The sequence below is a fragment of the Vombatus ursinus genome, unplaced genomic scaffold (genome assembly GCF_900497805.2).
Source record: "Vombatus ursinus unplaced genomic scaffold, bare-nosed wombat genome assembly UNPS02014791.1, whole genome shotgun sequence".
Lineage (NCBI taxonomy): Eukaryota > Metazoa > Chordata > Mammalia > Diprotodontia > Vombatidae > Vombatus > Vombatus ursinus.
Genome location: NW_020954569.1, coordinates 2,158,388 through 2,185,740, shown reverse-complemented (window position 1 = coordinate 2,185,740; position 27,353 = coordinate 2,158,388). Strand labels below are relative to the sequence as shown.

Below are 27,353 nucleotides of genomic sequence, written 5' to 3'. Positions count from 1 at the left end.
TACATAGTAGGTGCTTAATAAATGCTTATTCCTCTCCCCCTCCTCCTTTCCATTTACATCCTTGAACACCTTTGGGATGACTTTAGATATCTTGCCTAGCTTCTTTAGGTTGGTCTTATCCTCCACTTCACTCAGCAGGGAGATAAGAGGAAAAGGGAAGAAGTTGGAATTAGAAGGATAGATTAAGGGAGGAATTAATCTTAAGCAAAACAAATTCTAACTAAAATTATACAGACATTTTTTGAGGTGGTACCTCCTCTTTCTGAGGGGATGTCCATTAATTGGGGAGTGACTAAATAAGATTTGGTATATAAATGTGATGGAGTAATATTGTACTGTAAGAAATGATAAAGGGAATATTTTTCAGAGAAGAAACCTGAAGAGATTTGTGTAAACTGATGCTTATCTAGATCCCACCCCTCCCTGAAAGTCTAGCCCAGGGCCTTAGTGGCCAAGTATTAAAAGCCACATGAATGTATTCTTACTGTGACTGGTGGTGGTGGTGTTCAGGCTACACTGGCTGGAAGTGAGGAGGGGAATTGCCTTCTCTAGGTCACATAATCCTCAATCAACCCCGTAGGATAGGTAGGATAAGTAGTATTATCCCCATTTTTCAGATGAAGAAAATGAGGCTGGGCAGTATTTAAGTATATTTAATAGGTGAGGTAGATGCTGACATTAATATTTATGATATGTAATACCAGGAGAACAATTTATACAGTGACAACAATATTGCAAAAACAAGCAAACATGAAAGAGTTAGAAACTGATCAGCATTTTACAGAGGAGAAAACTGAGGCAAGCAGAGGGTAAGTGACTTGCCCCAAGGTCATACAACTAGTATCTAAGGTCAGATTTGAACCTCAGGCCTTTCTGAATCTAGGTCCAGGACTCCGTCCACTACTCCACCTAGCTACCTCATAGGAATATGATTTGTCAAAATCACTGGTCAAAATAAGCGAACACCAAACCAGACCATGATGAATCTGTTATGAGAATGTTGAATTCCATATGTTGTCAGATTTGATCAGTGTTGGTTAGTTAGTTTTGTTGAATGGCTTTTTTTTTCCTCTTTCATTTTTATTTTTTATGAGAGGAAAAGGGATGCTAGCTGGGCAGAAAGGTGGGTGGATGGTTGTAGGGACTTGTTTGGAAATTAAGGTAACGTAGAGATCAATTAAAATTTTAGAGAGAGGCTTATGTAATCTATTGTCTATAAATTTTGTCCAGCCTCCTCATGGACTCCAAACAGCAGTTCAGTATTAGACTTGATTCATAAACTATAGTAACTATGTAGCTAATTTAGTATATGATATTTGAACATAGGACTGTTGAGCCTTGAGGTAGAACTAGGCCATCATCACCAAGAAGCCCACTGGGCAGATAATGTGGCACATCAGATACCAAGCCTCTGCGCCATAGGTGATTTGGAGTTTGATTGCATTATAAGTTTCTGATCTACCAATGTGCCATGACAACCTAGAGTTAAGACCATAACTCTAACCGTGGGTGTAAGCTACTTCCAGGGTTCTCCACCCATGAATTTAACAATGTTTATGGGTGGAGTGACACTATGAGGCAGAGATGATGCATATTTGCTTTTGAAATAGTTGACCCCTTCAGGGGTGAAGATAATCTGTATCCACTCATCAAGTCTTGTCCAGGGCTTTCTTCACATTTTCCCTTGAATCTATATTATGTTCCTTTTTACTTCTGCTCCAGTCATTGTTCTTTTATCTTAGATTATCAGTTTTTCACACATTCAATCTATCCTCCCTAGTATCACTAGATTGTTTTTTTTTTAATACCAGATTTTATGATTCCATTAGTTTAGAGAACTCCCTTTACCAATGCCAGTCTTCACTGGCTTTGCAATTTACAGGCTTGGGGGAATGAGGGGAAAGGTTTGGTGACTTGCTCAGGGTTAACACAGCTAGAATGTAGCAGAAACAGAACTTGAACCCCCATTTTCCTAGGCTGTTTCTCTCCACCAACTGTTGAGTCAGATGACTTATCTGCTCTGGGACCTTTGCTCCCTCCCTTCTGTTTAAAGCATCAGGTTTTAAGTCGTTCATAGCCTGACATTTAAAACCATACCTAATCTATCCCCAGCCTACTTTTATATCCTATTATTGCCTGCTATTTTATTAAGCAAAGCCTTTACTGCAACCATGCTGTCCTGTGAACATTCTACTTTACGCTTTCCCTCATCTTTGCCTTGGCTAGTTTCACCCAATCCCTCCAGACATAACTACTTTTTTCCTCTAGATCCAGATCCCATCTCTCCCTGAAAGTCTAGCCCAGGGTTTAAAAGCCATTTGAAGGTATTTTAACCAAGATAAGACTTTCTGCTTGCTATCATTTCAGAGTTCTTACTGTGACTGGTGTTGGGAGTGTTTAAGCTACACTGGCAGAAAGTGAGGAGGGAATTGCCTCCTTTGGGGTGGGGGTGTCAGTTAATCCTCACGTCAACGCCTTATCGTAGGTAGAATAGATAGTATTATTCCCATTTTTCTGGTGAAGAAAATGAGGCTCAGCAGTATTAAGTGTAAGACAGCTACATGGTACAGTGGATAGAGCACTGGGCCTGGAATCAGGAAGACCTGAGTTCAAATCCCTAGGCAAGCCACTTAACCCTGTTTGCCTCAGTTTCCTCATTTTTAAAATGAGCTGGAGAAGGAAACTGCAAACCACTCCGATGTCTCTGCCAAGAAAACCCCAGGAGTCGGATCATGCCTAAAACAACTGAACCACAGCAGCAAAATATTAAGTGTACTTTTCCAGTGTCATACAGCTAATAAATAGCAAATACAGGACTCAAAAAAAAAAATCATACTCCAGATATAGTGTGCTTATTCACACTGAAATTTAGTCTATCAACCTTCTTGCTCTTTTTTTTTTTTCTTTCCATGTAACCTATCCTGGATGGAGTTGCTGGAACACTTTCAAATGTTGCTTTCATTGTCAAACATCCTGATCAAGAATTAGAAAAAGTGGTTTATCAACTGTTAGATTAGGGGTTCTTAATTCTTTTTGTGTGATAGATCACTTTGGCAGTCTGATGAAATCTGCAGACTCCTCAGAATAATGTTTTTAAATGCATAAAATAAATAAGAATACAAAAAAAACTAATTCTATTGAAATTCAGTTATCAGTTTTTTTAATTACATAAGTTCACAGACTCCAGGTTAAAAACCTTCCTCTTAGAAAAAAATCCACAAACACCTTCATTGTTTCATGCCCCTGTTTTTCATTTTATGGTCATCAAGCACTTTCAATTTAATTAAACTAGGTAAACCTGATGTTTACCATCTACATCTTTGTACCTACCCCTTCCTACACTATCCCTTTCACCAAGGTGTCCCTTCCCTTCAAAATGTGGCTACAAAGTTCCCCTGATTAATCAAACCTTATTTTATTAAGATCCTAACAAGCACCATCATATTTTTATATACCCTATGTGTAACTTGTATGTTCTTCTTTGTTCTTGTTTGAGTGTAACAACCAGTTTACTAAGATCAGGACCGTGTCTCATTTCACTTAGTATCCAGCTTAGCAGGTGAACAATTGCCTACTATTTGGCATTTCATAATAAATGGTAGACACTGTAGTTTCTAGGAAGAATTTTTAAATAGATTTCAGTCTCTTAAGGAAAAGATTCTAGAGATGGAAGGTCCCCCAGAGGCCATGTAACCCAAACCTATTATTTTACAGATGGGGAAAGAAACCTAGGGAGATGTGACCTCTACAGGGTTGCACCTGTGAAGATTTACAGGTGGAATCTGAGCCTTCATCCTTTGAGCACAGAGCTACTGAGCACTCTTTTCTTTAAGGCAATGGATCTTAACCTGGAGTCCAGAGGAGTTTGTATTTTATCCTAGAAGTCATAGACTCCACTGGAGCTTCCTGTGCAGGGGAGTAATGTAGTCAGATCTGTGCTTTAGGAATGTCATTCTGGTAGTTGTGTGTAAGGTGAATTGGAGAGAGGAGAAACTTGAGGTAGGAAGACCAGTTAGTCAGTCATTGAATAATCACTTACTCTGTGCTAGGCAAGGTGCTTAAGTTGTGGGATACAAGGAAAAGCCAGTCCCTGCTTTCAATGAGCTCACAGATGTTGCAGTCATCCAGTAAAGAGGTGAAGAGGGCCAGCAATAGGATGATGACTTTATGAGTGGAAAGAAGGGGAGGATCACTGGGAAATGGCTAAGTAAATTGTGCTAGATGAATGTAATGGAATATTACTGTGCTGTAAGAAATGAGAAGCAAGATGAATTCAGAGAAATCTGGAAAGAGTTACATGAACTGATGGAAGGTAAAGTAAGCAAAACCAAAACACCAGTATACATAGTGACTCCAACAATGTAAATGGAGAGAACAACCACACAGCAGTTGAAAACTAAATGTGGTGAAATTACAAGGAAAAAGCTTGGCTCCAAAGAAGATATTTGAAAAGACACCTGCCCATGTCCCTGAAAAGTCCCATCCTGAGGAACATCGCCTGACGTCAGATTGTTTTGGCGTGTTGATTGTTTTTACTGGATGTTTTTTTTTTCTAATCCTCTTTTTATAAAAATTCTTTATTATAAGGCATCACTTTGGAAATGGGGAAGAGAAGAGAAAGACAGATACAGGGGAAAATATAGGTTTTGTTTGTTTTTTAAGATATCAATAAAAATCTTTTTTTTTAAAGCAAAGAGAATGGATGTATGAGATATAGCTCCATATGGGTACTACATCTAGAAGGACTTGCAGTCATTTCTGCTAACAGTTAATTTTTGAAGCTCTCATTAGTTAGAGCTCTTACCAACCCCTTCCCTACCCGAAGTATCTAGAAGTGAAAAATCTTTCAAAAACTGGAGTCAGTTTGTAAGAAGGATCTGTTAGCAGGGAAATGTGAAACATAACTATAAAGTAATAGAACTGATATTTTGTGCATGGCTTGTGCAATCGGCTGTGGTACTTTGTAGTTAAACTATGTATCATACATATAGTTATTTTACTTGATAACTTTATAACTGGTATTACTGGTTTGGCTACTGTGATGAAACTTTTGAATATTGAGTTTCTAAGCTATAAAATAGATTATTACAAAGTTGTATGATAAGCAGACTTTGAGGTTTAAATGATTTTTCTGATTTAAATAAGGTGGATGAAACTTTTTCATTTCATAATAACTCCAAGACCTTGTGCAAGCTTCTTAATCTCCCTTGGCTTCAGTTTCTTCTTCTTTAAGATGAGGAGGGTTGGACTAGATGGCCTCTGAGAAGCCTCCCAATTTCAAATCTATAATCCTATGATTTTCAAATGATACATTTTCCTGATTCGATTTGGAAATTAACATCTGAGGTCATATTACCCAAGAAAAATATGAAGTATTTGTTTAGAATTTGACAGGTGATGATTATAGTTTACATTTATGGAACACTTGCTATTGCAATGAAGTTTACATACTACCTTATTTGAGCCTGACATTCAACCCTCTATTGATTCTGTGACATGAGGAAATCATTTAGGTGACTTAATCATTATCACACAAACAGTAAGTGGCAGAGCCTAGATGATTTTAATGTGGCTCATGTGCTACAAATCCTGTGGTCTTTTTGTGACACCGAGCTGCCTCCTCTGATATCCCTAGGAACTTTAAGACCTTAGAACTACACTAAGTTTGGAAAATCCTGTATATAACACCCTGTGTGCTTAGACTAGCTGCTTCTCTGGTAGGGCAAGGTTTTGAGCCTTCACTGAGAATTATAGTTTTCACAGTCCTGGAAGATAATAGGTCTCTATCAAGATCTTTGGAGTGCAGAGGGAGGAGTATGGATCAGCAGGAGCTTTTACATGATTGAAATGAAGCAAAGTCAGGCATATTATTGTTCATTGAGTTGTTAGGGGACAATTGGAGAAGCCAAGAGAGTGGCAGCTGCATGATGGTGGACATTTGGACTGGGCACCGACAATGGGCATTAATGAGACCGGAGATTCCCTTGCTCACCATTCTGCCTGTCGAAGTGAATGTTGGAGGAGGAGTATGACTGGACTGTTTTACAGAATCACAGAATATGAGAATTGGAAGAGACCTCAGCAATCATCTAACCCAACCTTTACACGAAAGGAATCCCCAGTGTAACGTTTCCAGGAAGTTGTCATCCAACCTGTGTTTGAATATCTCCAAGGAACCCATCACCTCTCAAGGCAGATCATGCTACTTTTGGACAACTCTAATTATTATGTAGTTTTTTCCTAACATCAAGCCTATATTTGCCTCTTTTCAACAGTCCTCTGTTGTTCCTGGTTTAGCCCACTGGGGCCAAATAGAACAAACTTTTTCCACAAGACAGTCCTTAAAATATTTGAAGATAGCTATGTACCTGTGTCTTCTTTTCTTCAGGCTAACCATTCCCAGATCCTTCAACTGATCCTCATTCTGTCATTGACTTATTTTTCCTCCCAAGAAACTTGGACCTGGTGCTTCAAATTTCCCTTGCCCTCTATTTTATCTCTGTCGGCAGATAGCAGACATTTAACTCCTTAGTTTTTATGTTAGGTGTTTATTCTGACTTTTTGTTTTGTCTTTAAAAATGCTATTTTTTAAAAATCCCACGATCGATTATGGCTAAGCCCTTTTGATTCTATCCTCACAACATATCATCTGATGTTGCCACCATACTGGTATTACAGTAGCCTGTTGATTAGTCTCCTTGCCTCAGGTCTCTCCCCACTGCAGTCTATCTTCCACTCAGCTATCAATGTGATCTCCCTAAAGTGCAGTGCTGACTATGTCACCCTCCTCCCTGACTCGATAAACTCCAGTGGCCCTCTGTTACATCTAGGATCAAATATAAAATCCTCTGTTTTTCTATAAATGTCTTATTTGTACATATTTGTTTGCTTGAAGTCTCACAAAGAATATGAGCTTCTTGAAAATAAGGGACTGTTTTTTGCTTTCTTTGTATCCCCAGTGCTTTGCACATTTCCTGACACATAGAAGATGCTAATAAATTCTTGTTGTTGACTAAGGTGTGTAGCCTGTAGAGAGATAAAGAGAGGTCTATCTATTTATTTATTTATTTATTCCATGATGGAGAAGGGGAAATGGTGAAAGCTAAGTGGCTATCTGACAAACACATAGTATTTTTAAAAAGAGATGGAAACAGATCCAAATCTCTGTCTTAGCTTTAGGAAATTTTCTAAGCAGGGACTCTTAGCTGTTATGATTTTTATTAGTAATTTGTTGTTTTATATAAACTCCTATCATAGTATATGTGTGTATATGTATCCATATATATATATATATATATAATATATAATAATACATAAAAACCTATCAGTATACTATCAACACAGACTAAGGTGTCATTTTGCCTCTAGCCTAAAAATTACTTCATTGTTATGATCCTCAGCAGACTACAGCCTCTGAGGAGGAGGTTGTGTTGTGGTTGTAGTTTGTCTTTTGTTCTTGAAGAGGACCATGACATCAGGGAGATGTCAATGCAGTGACTTGCATTAAATTGGATTTGAGTGAGGGAGGGCTGTGCAGAGTCATCAGCCTCACTTTCTCCAGCAGAGGTATCTGGGTCCAGTGTTCAGATATAGATCAGGAAGACTGGAGATGGCCCAGGGAGGTAGATTAGAGGTGATGAACAAGGAGAAGATAACTCACTCCCCCTTAACCAGCCAAGTAGGAGGAGAAAAGTATTGTCTAGAGGGATTCAGCTCCTTCCCCTTTTCTTGTGAAAGTAAGCAAAAGTGGTTTCAGCCAACTTTTTTTCACGGTGACATCTGCTGGGTTACATATAGAATCACTGTTTTCCTAAACAGGCAATAGCAGCTGTTCTCCTTCCTAGGATCATAGATTTAGAGTTAGAAGGGACTGTAGAGGGCACGACTTTAGATCTCCAAATAATTACAAAAACCTATGTCTAAGATTGTTATTAGTAATTAGGTAGCTTATAAGAAAGATTGGGGTGGTCCTGAGTATGATATGACTTCAAAAAGTAAAACTGTTCAAGAACATCTAAAAGAGTAATTGTACAAACAAGGTGTGACAGGAAGAACCAATACAGAGGAATTAGATAGGGCAGGGGGGCTGTTAATTCTGGAAACCTACTTTCATTGGGAATGGATTCAAGAGGAAAAAATACATATACATCTAGAAGAGTATAAAAGTCTTCTAAATTTTGAAAGAAATAAAACTCTAAGGGAATAGGGAGGGAGGAGAGGATAAAAGCAGGATCTTTATAGGGCAAGGTGAGGAAATAGGTCAGAGGGCTGTACAAAAGGATATTTTGATTTATGGGAAGGTGAGAATAAGGGAGGAATTGTTATGGAGGGGTTAGGTTAAGTAATAGGAGGGTAAGGTAGAGGGTGGAATGTGTATACATGTATGTGTATGTATATGTATTTATCAATATCTTTATATAATTATATCTATACTTAATTGTAGCCTGGGGGATGGGAGAGATGGAGGAAGGGGAAAAAAAGAACAAAGTAAAAAGTGTACAGCAGAGAGCAAAAGGAAACCTACAAGGAAGCAAAGAAAAGATGGATAGTTTTCAACATAATGCACAGTATTTAATATATAGGCATTCTTGAAATGGAAGATTATTGCTGTGTATTCTGAATCCTCTCCTATGTTCTTCTGTGCATGACATGGTTTTTTTCCTTATTTTATATTTAAATTTAACATTTAAGTTTATAATATATTTCTTTTTCTTATTATGTATTTAAGTTTTAGTATTTGTCTAAAATTAAAAAAAAGATTAAAAAAATAGACTTGCAAATGCCGACACCAGCACATGTACTAGAATTGCTGGCAGTGGTAGTTAGTTGAAAATAATGGAATATGTTTCCAAAGTGTTAATTTAACATAGAATTTGTTGTTGCCATGAAATTCCATCTCTTTAGTTGTTATTATAAGAAGGAGACAGCAGAATTTATTTTCAGTCTTTGTACTTATAAGCCATCATTTTGAAATATGTCAGCAGCTAGGAAAGAAATCAGAAGGGGACATTAGCGTATGTTCTACTGTTGTCATTATTTTATTAAAACATTTTTGCCTTTTTCAAAAGAAAAATACATTCTAAGAGTCCAAGTATTAAAATGAGGAAGGAGCATTTTACATTCTTTTATTTTTCATCATATTTGGTGGTGATTATTTCTGTCCTCCTTAAAAAATTAAAATAAATTTTAAGATATGGTGGCATAGATATTTGTGATAGGTCATCAGAGTAGGTTTCTCAAGGATGGTATTTCTTTAGGGAAACATGATTTCATCTGAGTGCCCCCTCCATTAATACAGATTGCATACTTGTAGTGCCTTAATACATACATGTTTTATGAGCTTCTGTGGCCCTCAAAATCCATCATGGGATAATTAAGCCTTTTTTTTAATTCTAGCTATACTACTTCTTTAGTAAGAATATCAGGCAGTTTATCACCAAATCCTTACTTCTGAAGCCTTTCCCACATGGAAGGATCTTCTAGAACTTGTTTTGTAGATAACCTCCAGGAATCCAAGGGCATTTCTTTGTTATATTTCTTAGCAAGTTTGAAAAATAATTAGCAGTTTTTATTTTTTGAGTACTGGGATGTATAACATCTAGCAGGAATGGAAATGTTCTGTCTCTGGAATCTTTCCCCCTCCAGATGTAAATAATGTGATTTTTTTTCTCTAAATCTTTTTTTGATAGTTAAACCCAATAGAACTTAAATGCTTTGAACTGGTGTTTATAGACTCATCACTTACTTGAGTAGGATATAAATGATTGGTACCAATTTCTTTTCAGTGAAAAGTTGGTATTTTATATAATTCTTTTAGTTTCTATTATAGTTGATCTAGCACAGGCATAATAACCTGTTATATATACAAAGCAATTTGAACATACTTGGAACTTTCAGAGAAAGGGGAAAATGATAGGTAATGTATATATAACTTTTATTAAAAGAGGGTGGTAATTGAAAACCGTTACCAAAGCTCTTAATACATTGTTTATGAACTTTAGTAATTGTAGTATTCTATGTGGCCACGAGGTAATATATGAAAGTGTATTTTATTGTTAAAGAGTATTGTTTCATTTGTGGAATTGTGGCATACTGAAGAGAGTACTGGATTTGGAGTCAGAAGATTTGGAAGCTATGGCATTGTCTGGGTTTGGATTTGAGGAGTTTTTTGGGAGGGTAGGTTGATGTTTTGTTTGGGTGTTTTTGTTTTGTTTTTATTTTGTTTGTTTTGTTTTTACTGAACAAGTCTGAGTTTGGGTTTTAATTACTGAGCAACACTTCCCACAGGTTCTTAATCTGTAAAGAGCGGATAATAATTGTATTATTTACTTCACAGGGGTCTTATGAGGATCAAATAGATAGTGTATGCAAAGTGCTTTCTAAATGGTAAGGCATTGTATAAATAGGTAGTTATTAATAATGTATGATATGATTTATTAGAAGTATTACTTGCAATTTTCATAGCTGTTGGTTAGGTGTAGTAAGATTCTGCTGTGATATATTAGCCGTTACAAAAGGATATTCACTATAATTCTAGGCTGACATTTTCAAGGTTTGGCCTACTTAATCGATATTAATAATGAAAGACCTGGTGTACATTAATCTTCTTGTGTAGCTCATCCCCTTTCTTTGTAGCATAATTTTTGTACAACTGGGAAGGGGGAGTATACATAAAATTGCCATAATATTAAAGATGGCATCTTTTAATGTAAAGATAATAAGAAATAAGAGGTATTTCCTATTATCATTTCCTTCAATAAATAAATGTAAATTCTAGGCATACTTAGCAAAATAAAACATGGCTTTAGTTGCCAGAATGCCAATACTAAAAATGAGAACATTTCTCTTGTAAAATTCTGGAAACTTCTGTATACTTCTACTGATTTTCTCATTCTGCTATTTACTTAGGCTAAAGGGCATTGTAGAATGCAGTTTACAAGAATTTGACGGTTGTAAGTAATGGTTATTTTCTTAGGACCTATTGTTAGGCTCCTTTGAAAATGTGATCTCAGTATTATGAGCATTCCCTCCAGTGATAGTATATCACATCCTATGTAATTCTTATGTATGTGCTCCCATAAGTTCATCACTGAGGTGTCCAGGTGTGCTTTCACCTTCCTTCAGTTCTCCTGAAGTCATAGTGATACCAGTGTAACATTTGGGCTGTCCATCTGTTATCCATTTTTCTTGCTCTGTGATCAACCTAATGTTAAGTCAGTTCAGTGAGTATTTATTAAACATGTACTCTGTGAAAGGTATTGGATATACAAAGATAAAAGCAAAATGCTTTTGCCTTCAGCAAACTTAGATCTTTAGTTTCAGTAACTCTGTGGTTGTAAACTGAGATTGTAACTTTTTATAGGCAGCGAGTAGGATTCTACTAAGGAGTACCCTGATAATTACATTTTACATTAATGTATCTCTTGTATTATCTAATCCAATGCAATAGCATGGAAATATATTCTGCTAGTGAAAGATAACTAAATTTGGAATCATAATCTCAGAATCTAATTTTTTAAATATTCATATTTAAAGCCCAAAATAATTATGTTCAAATTGGGTAGACGGACTCAAAATTAAGAATTGATGATGGCATCTTAATTTCAAATAAATTGCAAAAGTAGCTTATCTTTTAATAGTTGGCTATTTAAAGTAGATACAGTTAATCTACATCTGGGTTCAGGAATGCAAGCTAGCTTCATTCTTACTGAATCTTTTCATCCATCAGAATCATAGCATTTCAGAGCTCAGTGAAACCTAATTCAAGGCCATCACTTTACATATAAGATGGAAGCTGCCTGCCAAAAAATATACAGGTAACTAGAAGCAGAGTCCAAACGGTAACTGTATCTCCTGACTCTCAGTCAGTGTTATTTCTACTGCATCACACTAACATAATTTTCCATTTATCACAATTTACCCTCCAGGGAATAAGCAGAGCTCTTAGTATACGTTTCCCTTAGCTCTAAATTCTTTCATTCAGCAGTGCTTTTTATGTGACCCACAGAGTCCTGATTTTAGTTATGTACATAGTTAAATTACAAAATATTAATAGAAGGACTGTATAATAAAGCACAATTTCTTCTCAGTCCTAGAAAGATAGACCCCCCCAATACACACACACACACAGAATTTTAAAGTTGGAATGAACTTTACAGTTTATAGCTCTGATAATGCATTTCAAGTAAAGTGAATTCTTAATCTACAATATTTATTTATTTAATACATAAGTCTTCAATTCCTTAAACATTTATTAAACAACTGTTATGTGGAAAGTACTGTGCTAGGAAGTAGAGATTTTTGTTGTTCATTCGTTTTAGTTATGTCTGACTCTTCATGACCGCACTTGGGGTTTTTTTTTGGCAGAGATATTGGAGTGGATCCTTCTCCACTTCATTTTATATATGAAGAACTGAGGCAAACGGAATTAACTGACCTGCCCAGGGTCATACAGCTACTAAATGTCTGAGGTCAGATTTGAACCCAGGAAGATAAGTTTTCCTGACTCCAGGCCTGGCACTCAATCCACTGTACCACCTAGTTGCCCCTGGTAATAAGGACACAAAGATGAAAAATAATAGTCCCGTCCTTAAAGAGCTTACAAATTTTTTTTTAAGATGTGCTATATGCACAGTAAGTATAATTCAACATAGAATATGATATTAGCAAAGAAGATATGTTTAACTGGAATGGACATGGCAGTGTAGTTAGGGGTGGTCCTAGGAAAAGGGGTGGAGGGCAACCAAGAAGACTATATGACAGTGTTCCTTCTTGTTATACCTGAGTGGATAGATGACTGTGACTGCATTAGCAATTCACACTGCTTAGTCAGGAGCAGACTGAACACCAAGCTTACTGGTGTAATCAGATCATGAAATAGTTAATCTAACATTAATTGTGTGTGTATGCATATATATTGAAATCATAATTTTATATATATATATATATATATACACATACATACACACACATACACACATTTACACACACATATAGATGGTACAGTGGATAGAGTTCTGGGTCTGGAGTCAGGAAGACCTGAGTTCAAATCCAGCTAAAGATACTTAGTAGCTGTTTGACCCTGGGCACTTGCTTAACCCTGTTTGCCTCAGTTTCCTCATCTATAAAATGAGGTGGAAAAGGAAAAGGCAAACCACATCAGTATCTTTGTCAAGAAGACCCTACATGGAGTCACAGAGAGGAGGACACAACTGAAAACAACCAAGTGACGACAGCAAATATTTTTCCAGAATCAACCAATTCATCTAACTGGTCTTTGTATCTATAGTTTATTCCTATTTGAAACCATTTCTGCATGCCTTTGACAATTTTTCCTTCTTAGAAAACACACCACATTAAACACTTTATATACATTATGGATTCCAGTAGAATGTCAGATCCTTAAGGGCAATATTGAGTCATTTTTGCCTTTGTTTCCCTAGCACCTAGAACACTGCCCTGCACACCTGTTCATTTTCCCCAGTCCTCCCTTTTTCCCTTCTTTTTAGAACTGTTTACATGTCTATTCACTCTGGTTGAGATTTCCTTGAGCAGTTGCTATTCCTTTTTTCTTTTTAGGGGAACAAAGCTATTTTACCCAATGGATATAAAATTCTAAAATGTAAATGAGATGCAGATGTGTACGGACATTTTATTTGTATATAATATCTTTGAGTTTCAGCTTTTGTGTGGGTAGAATTAGAACCTAACCTGTTTTTATTGTGGGAATGGGTTAGAAAGCTGGTTTGGTATTGTTATTAGGGGGCCAGAGGAGGATGCTACTGAGCAAAAAGGAAAGGCTAAAGATAAGCTTCTCTGACTTTTAACAGACCTCCATTATTATTTGTGCCATTTACCTTCATCTGTTCCAGTACCAAAAGAAATTAAATAAAGGTGTATTTCTTGTCTTTTGTGGGAATGTGTCTTGTCCCATAAGAAAAGTTATGCCCCCTGCCCTCAAGGAACTTACAGTGTAAATGGGGAAATTAAGAACAATATAGTAATACATGTATGAACTTGTTCGAGTTACTTTTCTAAGCCTTCATTTAGTCTTCTACAAAATGAAGGAATTGAGAGGGGCGGGGATCTATTTTCCAGCTGTAAATCTAGGGTCCTTTGGTCATGTGAAGTCCCAGAGTGTTAGAGTAATTCAGAGAAGGAAGAGGTGACCAGGAGTTGTAGAGAAGGCTTCCTAAGTTAACCTGAACAGTGGATAAGATTTAATTAAGTGGGTATGAGTGGGAAGAACATTATAGTCAGAAAGAGACGATCGTGAAGCAAGGCATACCTAAATGGCTCATTTGGTGGGAAGTGAGTGTACAACCTTGATTTGAGAGTTCATGATGGGAAATAAAAGTTGGAAAGAGGTTTGTATGCCAGATCTAAGGGATTTGTACTGTATCTTGCAGGTTGCAGGAGAACCATTGAATGTTTTGGGGGAAAAAAAACAGTATTGTACTTAAAGTATTTTTTTTCTTTTTTTTTAAGTGAACAATTTATTAATTTTTAGTTTTCAACATTCACTTTCATAAGATTTTGAGTTTCAAATTTTCTCCCCCTCCCCCCCACAATAGCGTGCAATCTAATATAGGCTCTACTTATACGTTCATATTAAGCATATTTTCACATTGGTCATGATGTAAAGAAGAATTAGAACCAATGGGAAGAACCACAAGAAAGAAGAATCAAAACAAAACAACAAAAGAAAAGGCGAGCAAATAGTATCCTTCCATCTGCATTTAGATTCCATAGTTTTTTTCCATCATGAGTCTTGTAGTTGTCTTAGATCCTTGCATTGCTGAGAAGAGCTAAGTCTATCAAAGTCATTGCCAAATGTGGCTGTTACTGTGTATAATGTCCTCCTGGTTCTGCTCACTTCAGTCAGCATTAGTTCATATAAATCTTTCCAGATTTTTCTGAAGTCTGCCTGCTCATCATTTCTTATAGCACAATAGTATTCCATTACAACCACAGCTTATTCAGCCATTTTAAAGTAATGTTTTTGAAATGGTTAATCTGGGAGTGGTCTGAAAGGGTTTAGAAACAGGGATCAACTTGAGATAGAGAGACCAGTTAGGCATTTACAATAGTCTTAGCCTAAGGTTTGGCTAAGCATTGGCTATAGGAATGGGAAGAGAGGGATACATGCAAGAGAAATAAAGGAAGAATCTTCAGAACTTGGTTGTGGACTGGGTATGGGGTTCATGGAAGAGAAAGGAGTCATAGGATTCAAGCTTTTTATGCAAAAAATAATTGAGAGGATGCCCATCAATTGGGGAATGACTGAGCAAGTTGTGGTATATGAATGTGATGGAATACTATTGTGCTGTAAGAAATAATGAACAGGCTGACTTCAAAAAAACCTGGAAAGACTTGTATGGTCTGATGCTGAGTGAAGTGAGCAGAACCAAGAGAACATTGTACACAATAACAGCCACGTTGTGTGATGACTAATATTGATAAACTTAACTCTTCCTGGCAATGCAAGGATCTAAGACATCTCCAGAGGCCTTGTGATGGAAAATGGCTATCCACACTCAAACAAAGAACTATGGAAGCCAAATTGTTATTTTTTTTTCTATTCTGTTGAGTTTTGTTTCCTCTTTCTGATGATTCCTCCTATTGGTTTTAATTTCTACTTAAAATATCACTAATGTGAAAATATGTTTAATATGAATGTAAATGTATAGCCTATATCAGATTGTGCGCCATCTTAGGGAGGGTGGTGGGGTAGAAGGGGGAGAAAAATTTTAAACTCAAAAGCATATGGAAGTGATTATTGATAAATCGAAATAAATTAATAAAAAATTTAAAAAAATAATTCGTACTATTAAATAAATAAAGAAGTCTGAAGTGAAGGCTGAGTGGGGCCAAAGATGACCCTTTTATTCATTTATTTATTTATTTATTTATTTATTGTTAGTAATTTGCCTCTCCAACTAAGGAGCTTACTGTCTTAAATCATGCACATTAATAAATACAATACCAAGTTTGTGAAAGTATATGAGAGATTCAGAGGAAAGTGATAGAGGAGAAAAGAGGGGATTTAGGCTCTGGGGTTTTTAGCCAGCGCTTCTGGGAATAGGTGGCATTTGAACTGGATTTGAGGAATGGATAGAATTTTACCCAGCAACGACTGTGGAAGTAGGGCATTCCAGGCATAAGATAAACCAAAGGAAGAAAGCTAGGAACATGGGCAGGGAAGAGTAATTAGTATAGGCTAGTTTGGTTGGAGTTTAGAGAATATAGGAAAGAAAATCTTATGAAATAATGCTGAAAAGGTAGGTTTTAGTGAAATTGCATAGTACTCTGAATGCCAAGCTAAAGAGTTTGAACAGTATTTGATAGGCAGTTGGGAGTCATTGAAGATTTTTGAGCAGAGGAGTAATGCAATTAGACTTAAGTATAGGAAAGTTAATATGGCAGCAGTGTGTAAAAGATGTCCAGAGATTGTAGTTGAAGAGACCTTTTAAGAGGTCTTGTATTTGTTCAGGGGAAAGGTCATGAAGGTTGGAAGTAGAAGTAAGGTTGCTGTGAAAGTACAGAAGAGGAGATAGGTGCAAAAAATGTTGTGGAGACATAATTGACTGGGATTGGTGACTTGATATAAAGGTTGAGGGAATGAAAGTAATCATGACTAGAATTTCAAGTATAGTAGAGTAGGAGGGTGGTCCTACTGTGAACAGAGATAGGGAAGGTAAGAGGTAGAACAAGTTTGGAGGGAGTGGGTGGGTAAAATAATGAATTCATTTTGAACATTTTGTGAAATCCTGATGAGAAATCCAAGGGGAAATATCCTATAGGCACGTTAAAATCTGAATCTGTAGCTTATAAAGGTCAGTAGTACAGACACAAATCTAAGATATCTGTATAAGTGGAGTCAAATTGAAATTAGAAATGAGAGTCACTAAACCGTACCTAAGGATCACTGCTACTGCATATTGACTTAGAAAGCCATAAATTAACATTACCTATGTTATATTGTTTATTTTGTTAAATATTTCCCAATTTTAATCTGGTTCTTGTTGCTGGAGCACATGGCCTGCCAGCCTGTGTTGATGTCTCTAGTCTACATAAAGGTTGTTGTTAAAGCCAGAGCAGTGAATGGAATTGTCAAGGGAGAGTATAGAGAAAAGAGAAAATGACTAAAGGAAGAGTCTTAGGAAACACCTGCATCAAGGACTCACAAAGAAAATGGATGAAGAGTAGGCCTAGGAGTAAGTCATATAACCTCTCACTGCTCTACAAAATTCTAAGACTTTTAAGTTGCAAAGAAGGTGCTACCTTCATTGGTAAAAGTTTGCTCATCTGGAGCTTGCTACGTCAGTGAAATTGCAGGTTCAGACCTTGTCCCTATTTTATATACATATACATGTATATGTGTGTGTATACACCTGTGTATATATATGCCCAAACACACTTGACCAAGATAGAAACTTCTGTTGAGGAAACCCACCTGCCTCTGCAGATAAGTAATCTTAGAGAATTTCCTGAGACACAGTGGTTAAGTGACTCAGCCACGGTCACACAGCAGGTATGTATCAGGTTGAACCCAGGCCTTCAATACTGAGACCAGGTAGTCACTATTTCAATTCCCTCTCTATAAGTAAAATAGCAGATAAATTGAGAACATTAATAGCTGGAGTAATTGGGGAAGGTTTTGTTTAGGAAGCAACATCTAAATTCAACCTTAGAAGAAGAGGGGAAAAAAAGCTTCTGAGAGATAGAAATGGAGCAGTTTTTTTTTTCCTGATAGAGTTGGTATATGGGAGTGTTAGGGTTGAAAGACTGGTTCACAGCCCAGTTTGGCTAGAACATGGAGAAGTAGTATGAAATATGGATAGAGAGGTATGTGGGAAGTGGATTGTCAAGGACTTTAAATGCTAGACTAAGGGATTTATATTTTATTATAGGAGTGTTCGGGAGCCACTAAAGATTTTTTGTGTTGGGGAAACGCATGGTCAGCCTTTGCCTTACAAAGACTGTTGTGACAAATTTGTGGAAGGTAGATTTGAGAAAGTAGAGACTGGAAGTGAGGAGAATAATTAGGATGATATTGAAAGAGTTTCGTTGGAGCTGATGGTGGTGATGATGTTAATGGTCTGATAAAGAATAAAATATAGTTGGCTGAACAAGTTATGGTATATGAATGTGATGGAATACTATTTTGCTGTAAGAAATGATCAAGAGGATAGTTTCAGAAAAACGTGGGACGACTTATATGAACTGATGCAAAATAAAGTGAGCAGGAATAGGAGAACATTGTGTACAATAACAGCAATACCGTAAAGATAATCAACTGTGAAAGATTTAGTAACCATGATATTGACAATGATCCACCACATTTCCAAAGACCTCATGATGAAAAATTACATCCACCCCTAGATAGAAAACTGATGAACTCAGAGTGCAGATTAGAGCATATTTTTCTCTTTCTTTTTCTTGTTTTTATTAATTTATTTACTTATTTATTGAGAACATGGCTAATGTGGAAATATTTTGCATGAGTTCATATGTATAATGAATATTGTATTTCTTGCCTTCTTAGTGGGTAAAGGGCAAGGTGGGTAGAAGGGGTAAAGGGAGAGAGAATTTGGAACTGAAAATAAAAATTTAAAAATAGACTAGGAAAAAACTTCTATCTGACAGTGCAAAAAAGAAAAAGAAGAATATAGAGTGGAGAAAAGAGGATGGATGTGAAAGATGTCAAGATAAAATTGGTTAGACTTTGCAATTGATTGGTTTTAAGAGGTAAAGAAGAGTCTAGAATGGCTCTAGGGTTTGAAATCTGAGTACCTTGGAGGATGATTTTTACTAGAGGTAAAACAGCTTTAACACTTAAGTATTCCCTTCAGGGGTATCACTGAAGACTGCAAAACTTCCAGCCAGAAAAATCACAACAGTGAGAGAGCTAGCTGAACTTTATACACTTTAGCACCCTATGACTATAACTAACATGTTAAAAATGATGACTCATAGTCATCAAGAAAGCATTAAAATTACCGTGGAGGCAAAGCTCATGGTTTTGAACTAGGAATTAAAAGTGCTAAGTTCTACTTTCCGATTTTGAAGTGTCTCAGTGTAATCTTAAATAAGTATCTTACCCTTCTTAGCTTCTCTTTTCCAATTTATAAAGTATCAAAATTAGGGTACTGTTTTAAGATCAAGTAATATAATATATTGTTTATATTAATGTATTACATTACATATATCAATGCATTGTAATTATATAATATATTTAGAATTTTGGTGATTTTTAATAAATATAAGGTAGTTATTTTTAAAATCACTTCATTTTTAAAAGTGCATTAGTGTATTTTTAATAGCATCTAATATAATGCCTTGTACATAGTAGATGTTCTGTAAATGCTTGTTGAATTGATTTTCTGCTATTTAAAAAAATCTATGAGAATTTAGATTCCTTCTCAATTTACAAGAGTACTTCTTTAGTTTATTGAATTCAGTGTTCAAGGATGCTGAGATTTTAGGCTTGGAAGGGACTTTGGCAATCATTAAATCTAATACCCCCCCCCCCAATTTTACAGATAAGATGAAAGCAACTTATTTTAAAATCAAATTTTCTCTTTCATAGATCGAGCTGGGAGCATCAGTACCCTTGATTCTTTGGACTTTGCAAGATATTCAGATGATGGAAACAGGGAGACCGATGAGAGAGTAGCAGGTGAGCAAATTTATAGCAACTGAAATTGATCTGAAATTTTGGCACACTAGAAACTTTCAAATATTGTTCATCATCTAGTGGCCAGCCTCTAGATAATAAGCCTCCCTACAGTTAGGTTGGCTGATACTCAGAAGGCAGGTATTATATATATTTTGTGTACTATGCTTCATGTACAGAGGTGATGGCTAATGACATGAGACTACGTATTTCCAGAGATGGTGATAGATTTGTACTGATATGTAGTTTGTCTTGTGGTTAGTGCTAATGACAGCTTGGTGTGGTGGATAGAGGGCCAACATCAGGAAGACCAAGATTCAATACATGCCTAGCTCTATGATCATAGACAAATCACTTAACCTCTCAGTACCCCATTCAACTCTCTAAGACTGTAAGTTACAGTAGAGTTACCAATATTCACTTGTGGGAAGTTTCCCCATCAACATTTTCCTATGTAGAGAAAGTCAAAGTCCTCACCAAAAGGAATATGACATTCACTAAATCCTGCTTGAAACCAGCATTATGTATTTATGAGATACAGGGGTAGGAGTGTAGAATGGCCAGGGAAGTGAGCAAAGTTGACTGTTCATGAGGATTAAATGAGTGACCATATTAGTGTCATTAGCATTTTATATTAATTCAAATAATCTAGTATAAAAATGCATTTTTTCATAGAAGATTCATTTTGCATATATATGTATATGTATGAGTCCCAGGGGTTGATCAGTATTCTTGTTATTTGAGGTATTTTTAGTGTTTCTATTAAAATGACACATGACTGAAAAGGAAAAAGCAGATAAACGCTAAGCTACCTACAGCGAGGTGATTATCCCTGGTAATAGAGGTTGAAGATATTAAAGAACACACATCAAACTCAGTTCTCCAGATGTCATGAACTTCTAAATTTTTTCCTGGAACTCTTCAAAGTATTGATAAATATTGGCATATTTCAGTTTCACCTCCTTTTTCTGTCCCTTTAACCATTCTAATGAATAGTGAGCTGTTTTGTTTTTCATAGACAGTGAAATGACTAGCTAGAAGAAACGAGAATAACAGAAGGCCCGTATAACCCCCAAACTTTGATAATTAAGAATTTAATGTATTTTAATTTTTTTATAATTTAGTGCTTATTTTTATACTCTACAAAATGTAACTTCTAATTTTGCATATGAAGTTTTTTGGATAATAAATCCTAATAAGAAAGTACAATTCTCTATGTGATAAGGAACTCTTTAACTTAAAAGGAAAAGGTGTAAAGATATATGGAAAATAAAATTGCACTTAAGCAAATGAATGAAGTATGTGGTAAAGAAAACTCTTATCAAAACAGCTTCACTTAAGCATGATAACCAGTTTTCACAGATTTTTACCAGTCTGCTACCCAATGCTAATGCTTTAAAACCTCATCAAAAGAGTGATATTGCATAAAATATAATTCATCCTTTATCTGCCATTGGACCACACACAAACCCCACTAAGTCAGAAGAGACATCTAAGAATCCACAAAATCTTTTTGACTTTGCTGAACAAGTCTTGGGCAGAAGAGGTCATGGATAACACAGGTATGTGTCCAGTTGCCCTATCAGGTAAGTGTAGGGAATTCTCCAACCCTTAAGTTGTCAACAATTATTAGCCATGCTCTTCAGATAGATGGTCATCTTTATGGATCTTTTGCTACCTTAAAGTTCTAAGATTTGTTCATTTTTTTTCTTTGTTTACAATAGGCTCTTCCTGTGCTGAGCATCATTTCTAAAGTACCTCTGGCAATGCCAAGTTTTTACTCTAAGTACATAGAGTAGCTTGGTGTTGTCTTTTCCCCTGAATACTGTGTCCACTGTATTTTCCTTTGCAAGAATTAAAACTTTTAAGGATGTTCCTAATGTTAGGAATAGAATGTTTTCTTTTAAGGTCTTATGTCTTTTCTGAGTAAGCTAAAGGAAATAATTTTTCATCATAATTTGGAAATAAATGGTTTCTTATCACATCATAATACATAAATAATTTAAGTAACCCATTTTATTCTAACATTGGTTTGGTGTGGCAGAGATTTCTTTATTTTAGGTAAAGGATTTGGTATATGTTTTCTGGTACAGTTAATGTTGGCACATTTATAATCTGTCTTTTGAAAATGTTCAAGTTTTCTAGATTATAATGTGGCATTTCTATCTTAGACATTTGGGTTGTGATTCTCTGTAGAGTACTTTCACCTTTTAAAGTTTAAAGACCTTTAAAGTTCTGGTCTCATTCTTTTCAGCATCCAATTGAAAACAGTTGTCTTGCTCCACATAGTCTCACTCTCATCTTCTACAAAATCTCCTTTTTTCAGCATGTAATCTCATCTTTCTATGTCTCTTTGTGATCTTTGACATTTTTAGGTGCATATCACTGATGCTAGAAAGCACTTGTTTACATTGCTTTATTCAGTTGTATAGCCATGTATTTACATATATGTGTATATATGTTACTATTTGTTAATGTATTCAGTGAAGAAAAAAGTTAGTAGATTTTTAAGACAATATTCTTTTTATTATATTAAGAAAAATGGCAACTTAAGATCCTTGTTCTTAATTTAGGAATATTGATATATGGATCTTTTGAATTATTCTATATAACTGTCAAGAAATTAAAGGCATTCTCATTCAGACTCTGGATGATTTACTTGTAGTCATGTCAGAGACAAAGCATCTTTCTTAGAGCTTAGGAAAATGTAAATGAGACCTTAATTGATGAATTTGCTCATTGTTCTTCCTAGATGAATAGATATCTGTGTATGTAACCTGTATACAAAAGTCTATTGCCAAATATGTTTAGAACAGAGTGAGAAGAGCTTCCAATTCAAGGCCCCATGATTGAAGCTACTGCTTACCTCCCTAGAAGCAGATTTCCTGGCCTGGCTTCCTGGTTTTTTTAATTGCTTCATGAATTCTGTTGTTTCAAATTCCATATTGCACTACATAGCTAGGGAGCCACAAGTTCTGTGGCTTGCAGAATTCAGTAAAGGGAAAGACATTGTGGAATACAACATTGATGACACAAATTACTTGTCATTTTTCTTATACATAGTACTGAGGTTTGCCACATTCAAGAATGAATTTGCCTGGGGGTAGGACAGGTTAATAACCTGAATTAAAGATAGAAGATCACCTGCCATGGCTTTCCATTCCTGAAAAATCTGACTGGAGATCAGATATTGTGAAAATTTCTCCATGCTGCTTCGTGGAGATCATCTGAACCTGGTTGATCTTTGTTGTCCTTGGTCCATTCTATTCCTCACGTCAAGAATTATCTGTTCTTCCTCTCTTCTTTGTCTTATCCATTTTCATTTTCTGATTTGTGGAATCCTTTTTAACAATATACCAAATCCTCTACAGATATAGATATGTAGACATAGCTGCCTCAAGAAAAAAAGCACAGAGAGGTTGTTATTTTGAAAGTATTCTTCTGCCTTTGAAGCTAAAGTTGAAAGTAAATTCAGAAAATGTAATATTGTTGCAGATAGCTGTAGTCAAATTAAAAAATAAACTTTCGCTAGTGTGTTTACTTTTGTTGTTTAATCCATTGGCCTACATAGTTGAAAGGAAAAGTCATTGATCTAAAAGAAAAGATAGAAAGAAATCAAATTTATCAAATAACATTCCTTTTTTTGGTCATTGTACTACCTGACTTCACTAGGTAATGTGATAGAATAGACTAAGTCAGGCATGAGATTAGATGTTTGTGTCCAGGAACCTCATCAGATGCCAATGACACTTTGCTGTTGTTGAAAATTAAGAAGGAGAAAGAGACTTTTGACAACAGTAGCAGCTTGTGGCTGATGCCAACAAAAAGCTATGAAGTATAGCAAATAAACATGGGTGAGTGGAAAACTAAGGTGAGTTTAAGCATCTCTTCAAAATATTGTATTTCAGAAACATGAACAGATCTCTTGACAACTTTAAATTACTGAAACTACAAGTACTACATATTCAAATAGTTTTGTGAGTATGTAGTTAACATATACATTACAGGTAAATAATATCTAAGAAGATTGACCATAGTTCTTGATTCTCCCTCATAAATTCTAAAGTATTTTGTTCATAAAGCATTAATTGTATGCACAAGTATGCATATTTCTATGTATATATTTTTCTCAGAATTTTTTTATTGTGTGATCCTTATTGAGTTGTCTCAATAAGAATATATTTGCAAAACCATATCTCACATAACTTCTAAATACACACAAGCAAATGTTTGGAGTCCAGGCTTTAGATCAGAATTGGAACAGAATTTAAAGTGTAACAAGAAATACAGAAAAGAGGACATAGAGACAAATGGAAACAAGTTAACACTGTTAACTTGGAATGGAAACAAATTAACTATAGTTTATAGTGAAACAAATGGAAACAAGTTAACTATAGTTTATAGTGAAAAAACTAACATCATACCAAATACCTCTGTACAAAGTTCTGCACAATCTACACAAATATCTGCACAATTATATTAATATTCCCCCCAAATCATCTTTTATCTTTGGAAACTATTTTTCAGTGCACTGTGGGGATAGTGGAAATCGCACAAATGGCAATAAGGAGACTTGAGTTTTAGTCCCTACTCTGCCACTAATTAGCAATGCAGTCAGAGCAACTTGTATACTTTCTCTGTATGTCTAGCTTCCTCATCTGTAAAATGAGGAGAAATGAATTGTATGCTCTTTGTTAGCTTCTTGTTCGGAATTTTTTTAAACCTTATGGATAATTTGAGTTCATATTTAGATAAAGGTATAGCGTATATACATACCCATGCAAATATTACATTTTTATGTAGACATAAATTTGCTGTAAGTGAAGTATCACGTAGCTTTCTGAGCTGGAATGCACATTAGAAATCACCTCGTCCAATTCCCTCATTTCACAAATGAGGAAATTGAAGCATGAAAAGGTGAAATATATTGCCCAAGATTACACAAGTAGGAAGTATTTAGCTTTATCCTTTTAGCAATTATAAAAGTCTAGTATTATATTTTATTTAATATGTTTATTCTATTAATCACTTTTCCTTTTAGATTACATTCATTATCAATAAGGAATGAGGTCTCTGCTATTTATATAATGCGTTTGTCTTATTCTGAAAAGTTTTTAACGTATGTGTTTTGAGAGTTATAGAGCTTGGAAATGATATCTGATCTTTATTTTGGTTTCTTGCAGATTCATTGTCAAAAATTAAAACTAGTTGACAGATGACATTTTATTGTGAATTATGAGTATTCTAAAAATATATTTCTTAAAAATTTCTATTTTTCTTTTTCTGTAAGAAGAGCTAAATTTAGACTTTAAGTTCCCAGTTTGTTTTCTTTATGTACCTATTCTGTTTTTTTGCTGTCATATAACTTGTCAGGACACTAATAGAGTTATAGAATCATTCCTACTAAAAATTTTAGCCAGTTAATATGGAAAAATTACAAAATAGAAAGAAAACAGAACTAATGTATCTTGATTTATCAAGAAAAATTTACAAAACAGAGTAACACAATCCCAGGGGTCTGTCTCTGTTCCTTTCAATTCTCTCCCACACAGCAAAAAAATGGAAATCTGATAATAGTTTACTTCATACTTATGAGACAACTCATGACAATAATATAGTACACATAGCTGTGAGTTGTGCACTGGATGTAGAAAAAGTCCTTTGATCTGAAGAAGAGAATATGCAAATGAGAGTACAATTTCATAACAGGATCATAGAATTTAGTTAGAACTAGTAGGAACTTTTTGATCATATAGTCCAGCCCCCTCATTTTACAGAGGAGGAAACTAAAGCCCAGTAATAAATGACATACAGATTGTGAAGCTGGAAGTCAGTCACACAGATCCTATGATTCTGAGCTTCTGCACCACATTTATCCTCCATTACTTTTAACATTGAGCTTTTTTTAATGTACTTTTTGCAAAATGTATGTTGTCACATTTGATCTTCTCAAAAAAACACTGCAAAGTAGATATACTAGCGTCCTCATTTGACAAAGGAGGTAACAGACCTACAGAAATTAAGAGACTTGCCCTTGGTCACACAGCTAGTAAAAGGTAGAACTGGGACTGGAATCCAAGTCTTCTAACTCCATATCCAATGTTCTTTCTAGTTTTACCTAGCTGCCCTATGCTGTATGATAGCTGCTGAATACTTGGGGAAGATTAGCCAACAGGGTGGTAAGAAGGAGAATGTTTTCGTAATAATTGGAACTCTGAAAAGTAATGTGCCAATTAACCAATGTTCAGATTTAATTATTCATTCAATAAGTATTTATTGAACTATATGTAATAGTATAATAATAATAGCTAGTATTTACACAGTGCTTTACAAATACTATTTTATCCTCACAACAACCTTGGGAGGTAGGTGCTATTATTATCCCCGTTTTACATATAAGGGAACTGAGGCAAGCAGAGGTTACGTGATTTGCAGAGGATCACATGTCTCATAACTCTCTGAGGCAGATTTGAACTCAGTTTTTCCTGACTTTAGGTTCAGCTCTCTATCCACTGTACTACCTGGCTGCTCTTTATTGGGCCTTCCAGTTCATTCTTTTCCTAAACTTAGAAAAATAAATGGTCCAGGTAATGCTTCTTGACAAGGCATTGGGTAGGCACTTTCTCTTAGAGACCAGGAGAGAAGTCTTGGTGGGTTTTTGGTGGTGTTTATCCCCACTTCCCGCTCTTGGAAAAAGAAGACACATTTGGCCGGGGGGGAGAGGTGTTTCTTCCTAAGAAAACTGTTTTTGGGACCCTAGGATGAAATGAAAGAAGATAGCGATATATCATCTTATTATGAGATGAGGTCACCTTACTTGAACTTTTATTCTGATGGTAAAGCCATTAATCATTTAACTTATTTTAAGGCAAGCTCAATCAGAAGGTCTTTAAATGTCAGAAACAGATAAATTTAACGTAAATTTTTTAATCCTTGTATACATTGAAAAATTGAGCTAGAGCAATAAAAAAAATGATACTCTCTTTCATCCGGATTTGAACTAAAATAAAATTTACACCATTTTCCCTGTCTTATCAAAAACGTTCTATTGGTTTCTGAGTATCTGCCCTCCAAAGAAATAGAGTGCCATTATTTTTCAACATCTGGCTCATATAATTGGCTTCATTGGTTTTCTTGTCATCACCTTAGGTGGCCTTCAGTAAATTTTAGTGTGGAGTTTATAAATTTGCATTAGTGCTTATAACAAAACTAGTCTCAGTAGAATTACATTGTTTAAAAGTTGTTTGTAGCTAATCATTAAACATTAGAGAGGATTAAAATTAATTTTTGGGAATCATTGAAATTAATAAATTGAATCTCTCTCAAGAGTTTGTTATTGGCTAATCCATTTCAAGTTTTAGTTAAACTTTTTAATACAAGAAAAGGTAAGTTTGCCAACATCTTTAATAATAGCATAGCTGTTCAGAACCTTTATACTTTTTCATTTGAATCTCATATTTATATTTTACTTATCAACTGTAGAAATGCTGTATGGCTTCTAACTCAAACTTTTCTTTTGGAAAATGTGTATTGTCTAACAAGAAACATGCAGCAGAGTACTTTTATTTTGATAGGCTCTATCTGTTCAGTCTTGTAATTTTTTGTGGTATTTGACAATGTATTTGTACATAAAAATTTAATTCTTGCCGTCTGACATGGGTTTTTCTGGCTTTCT

The 27,353-nt window shown here is 35.4% G+C and overlaps 1 protein-coding gene across 3 annotated transcripts in view; it reads left to right on the top strand.

The window, feature by feature from the left end:
- Positions 1-27,353, top strand: part of RELCH (RAB11 binding and LisH domain, coiled-coil and HEAT repeat containing) — a 133,004-nt gene that overhangs the window by 19,559 nt on the left and 86,092 nt on the right. For all 3 annotated transcript variants that reach the window (XM_027868831.1, XM_027868830.1, XM_027868832.1), the window contains exon 2: positions 19,592-19,681. In XM_027868831.1, coding sequence (XP_027724632.1) covers positions 19,592-19,681 — 90 coding nt within the window. The remainder of the gene's footprint in view (positions 1-19,591; positions 19,682-27,353) is intronic.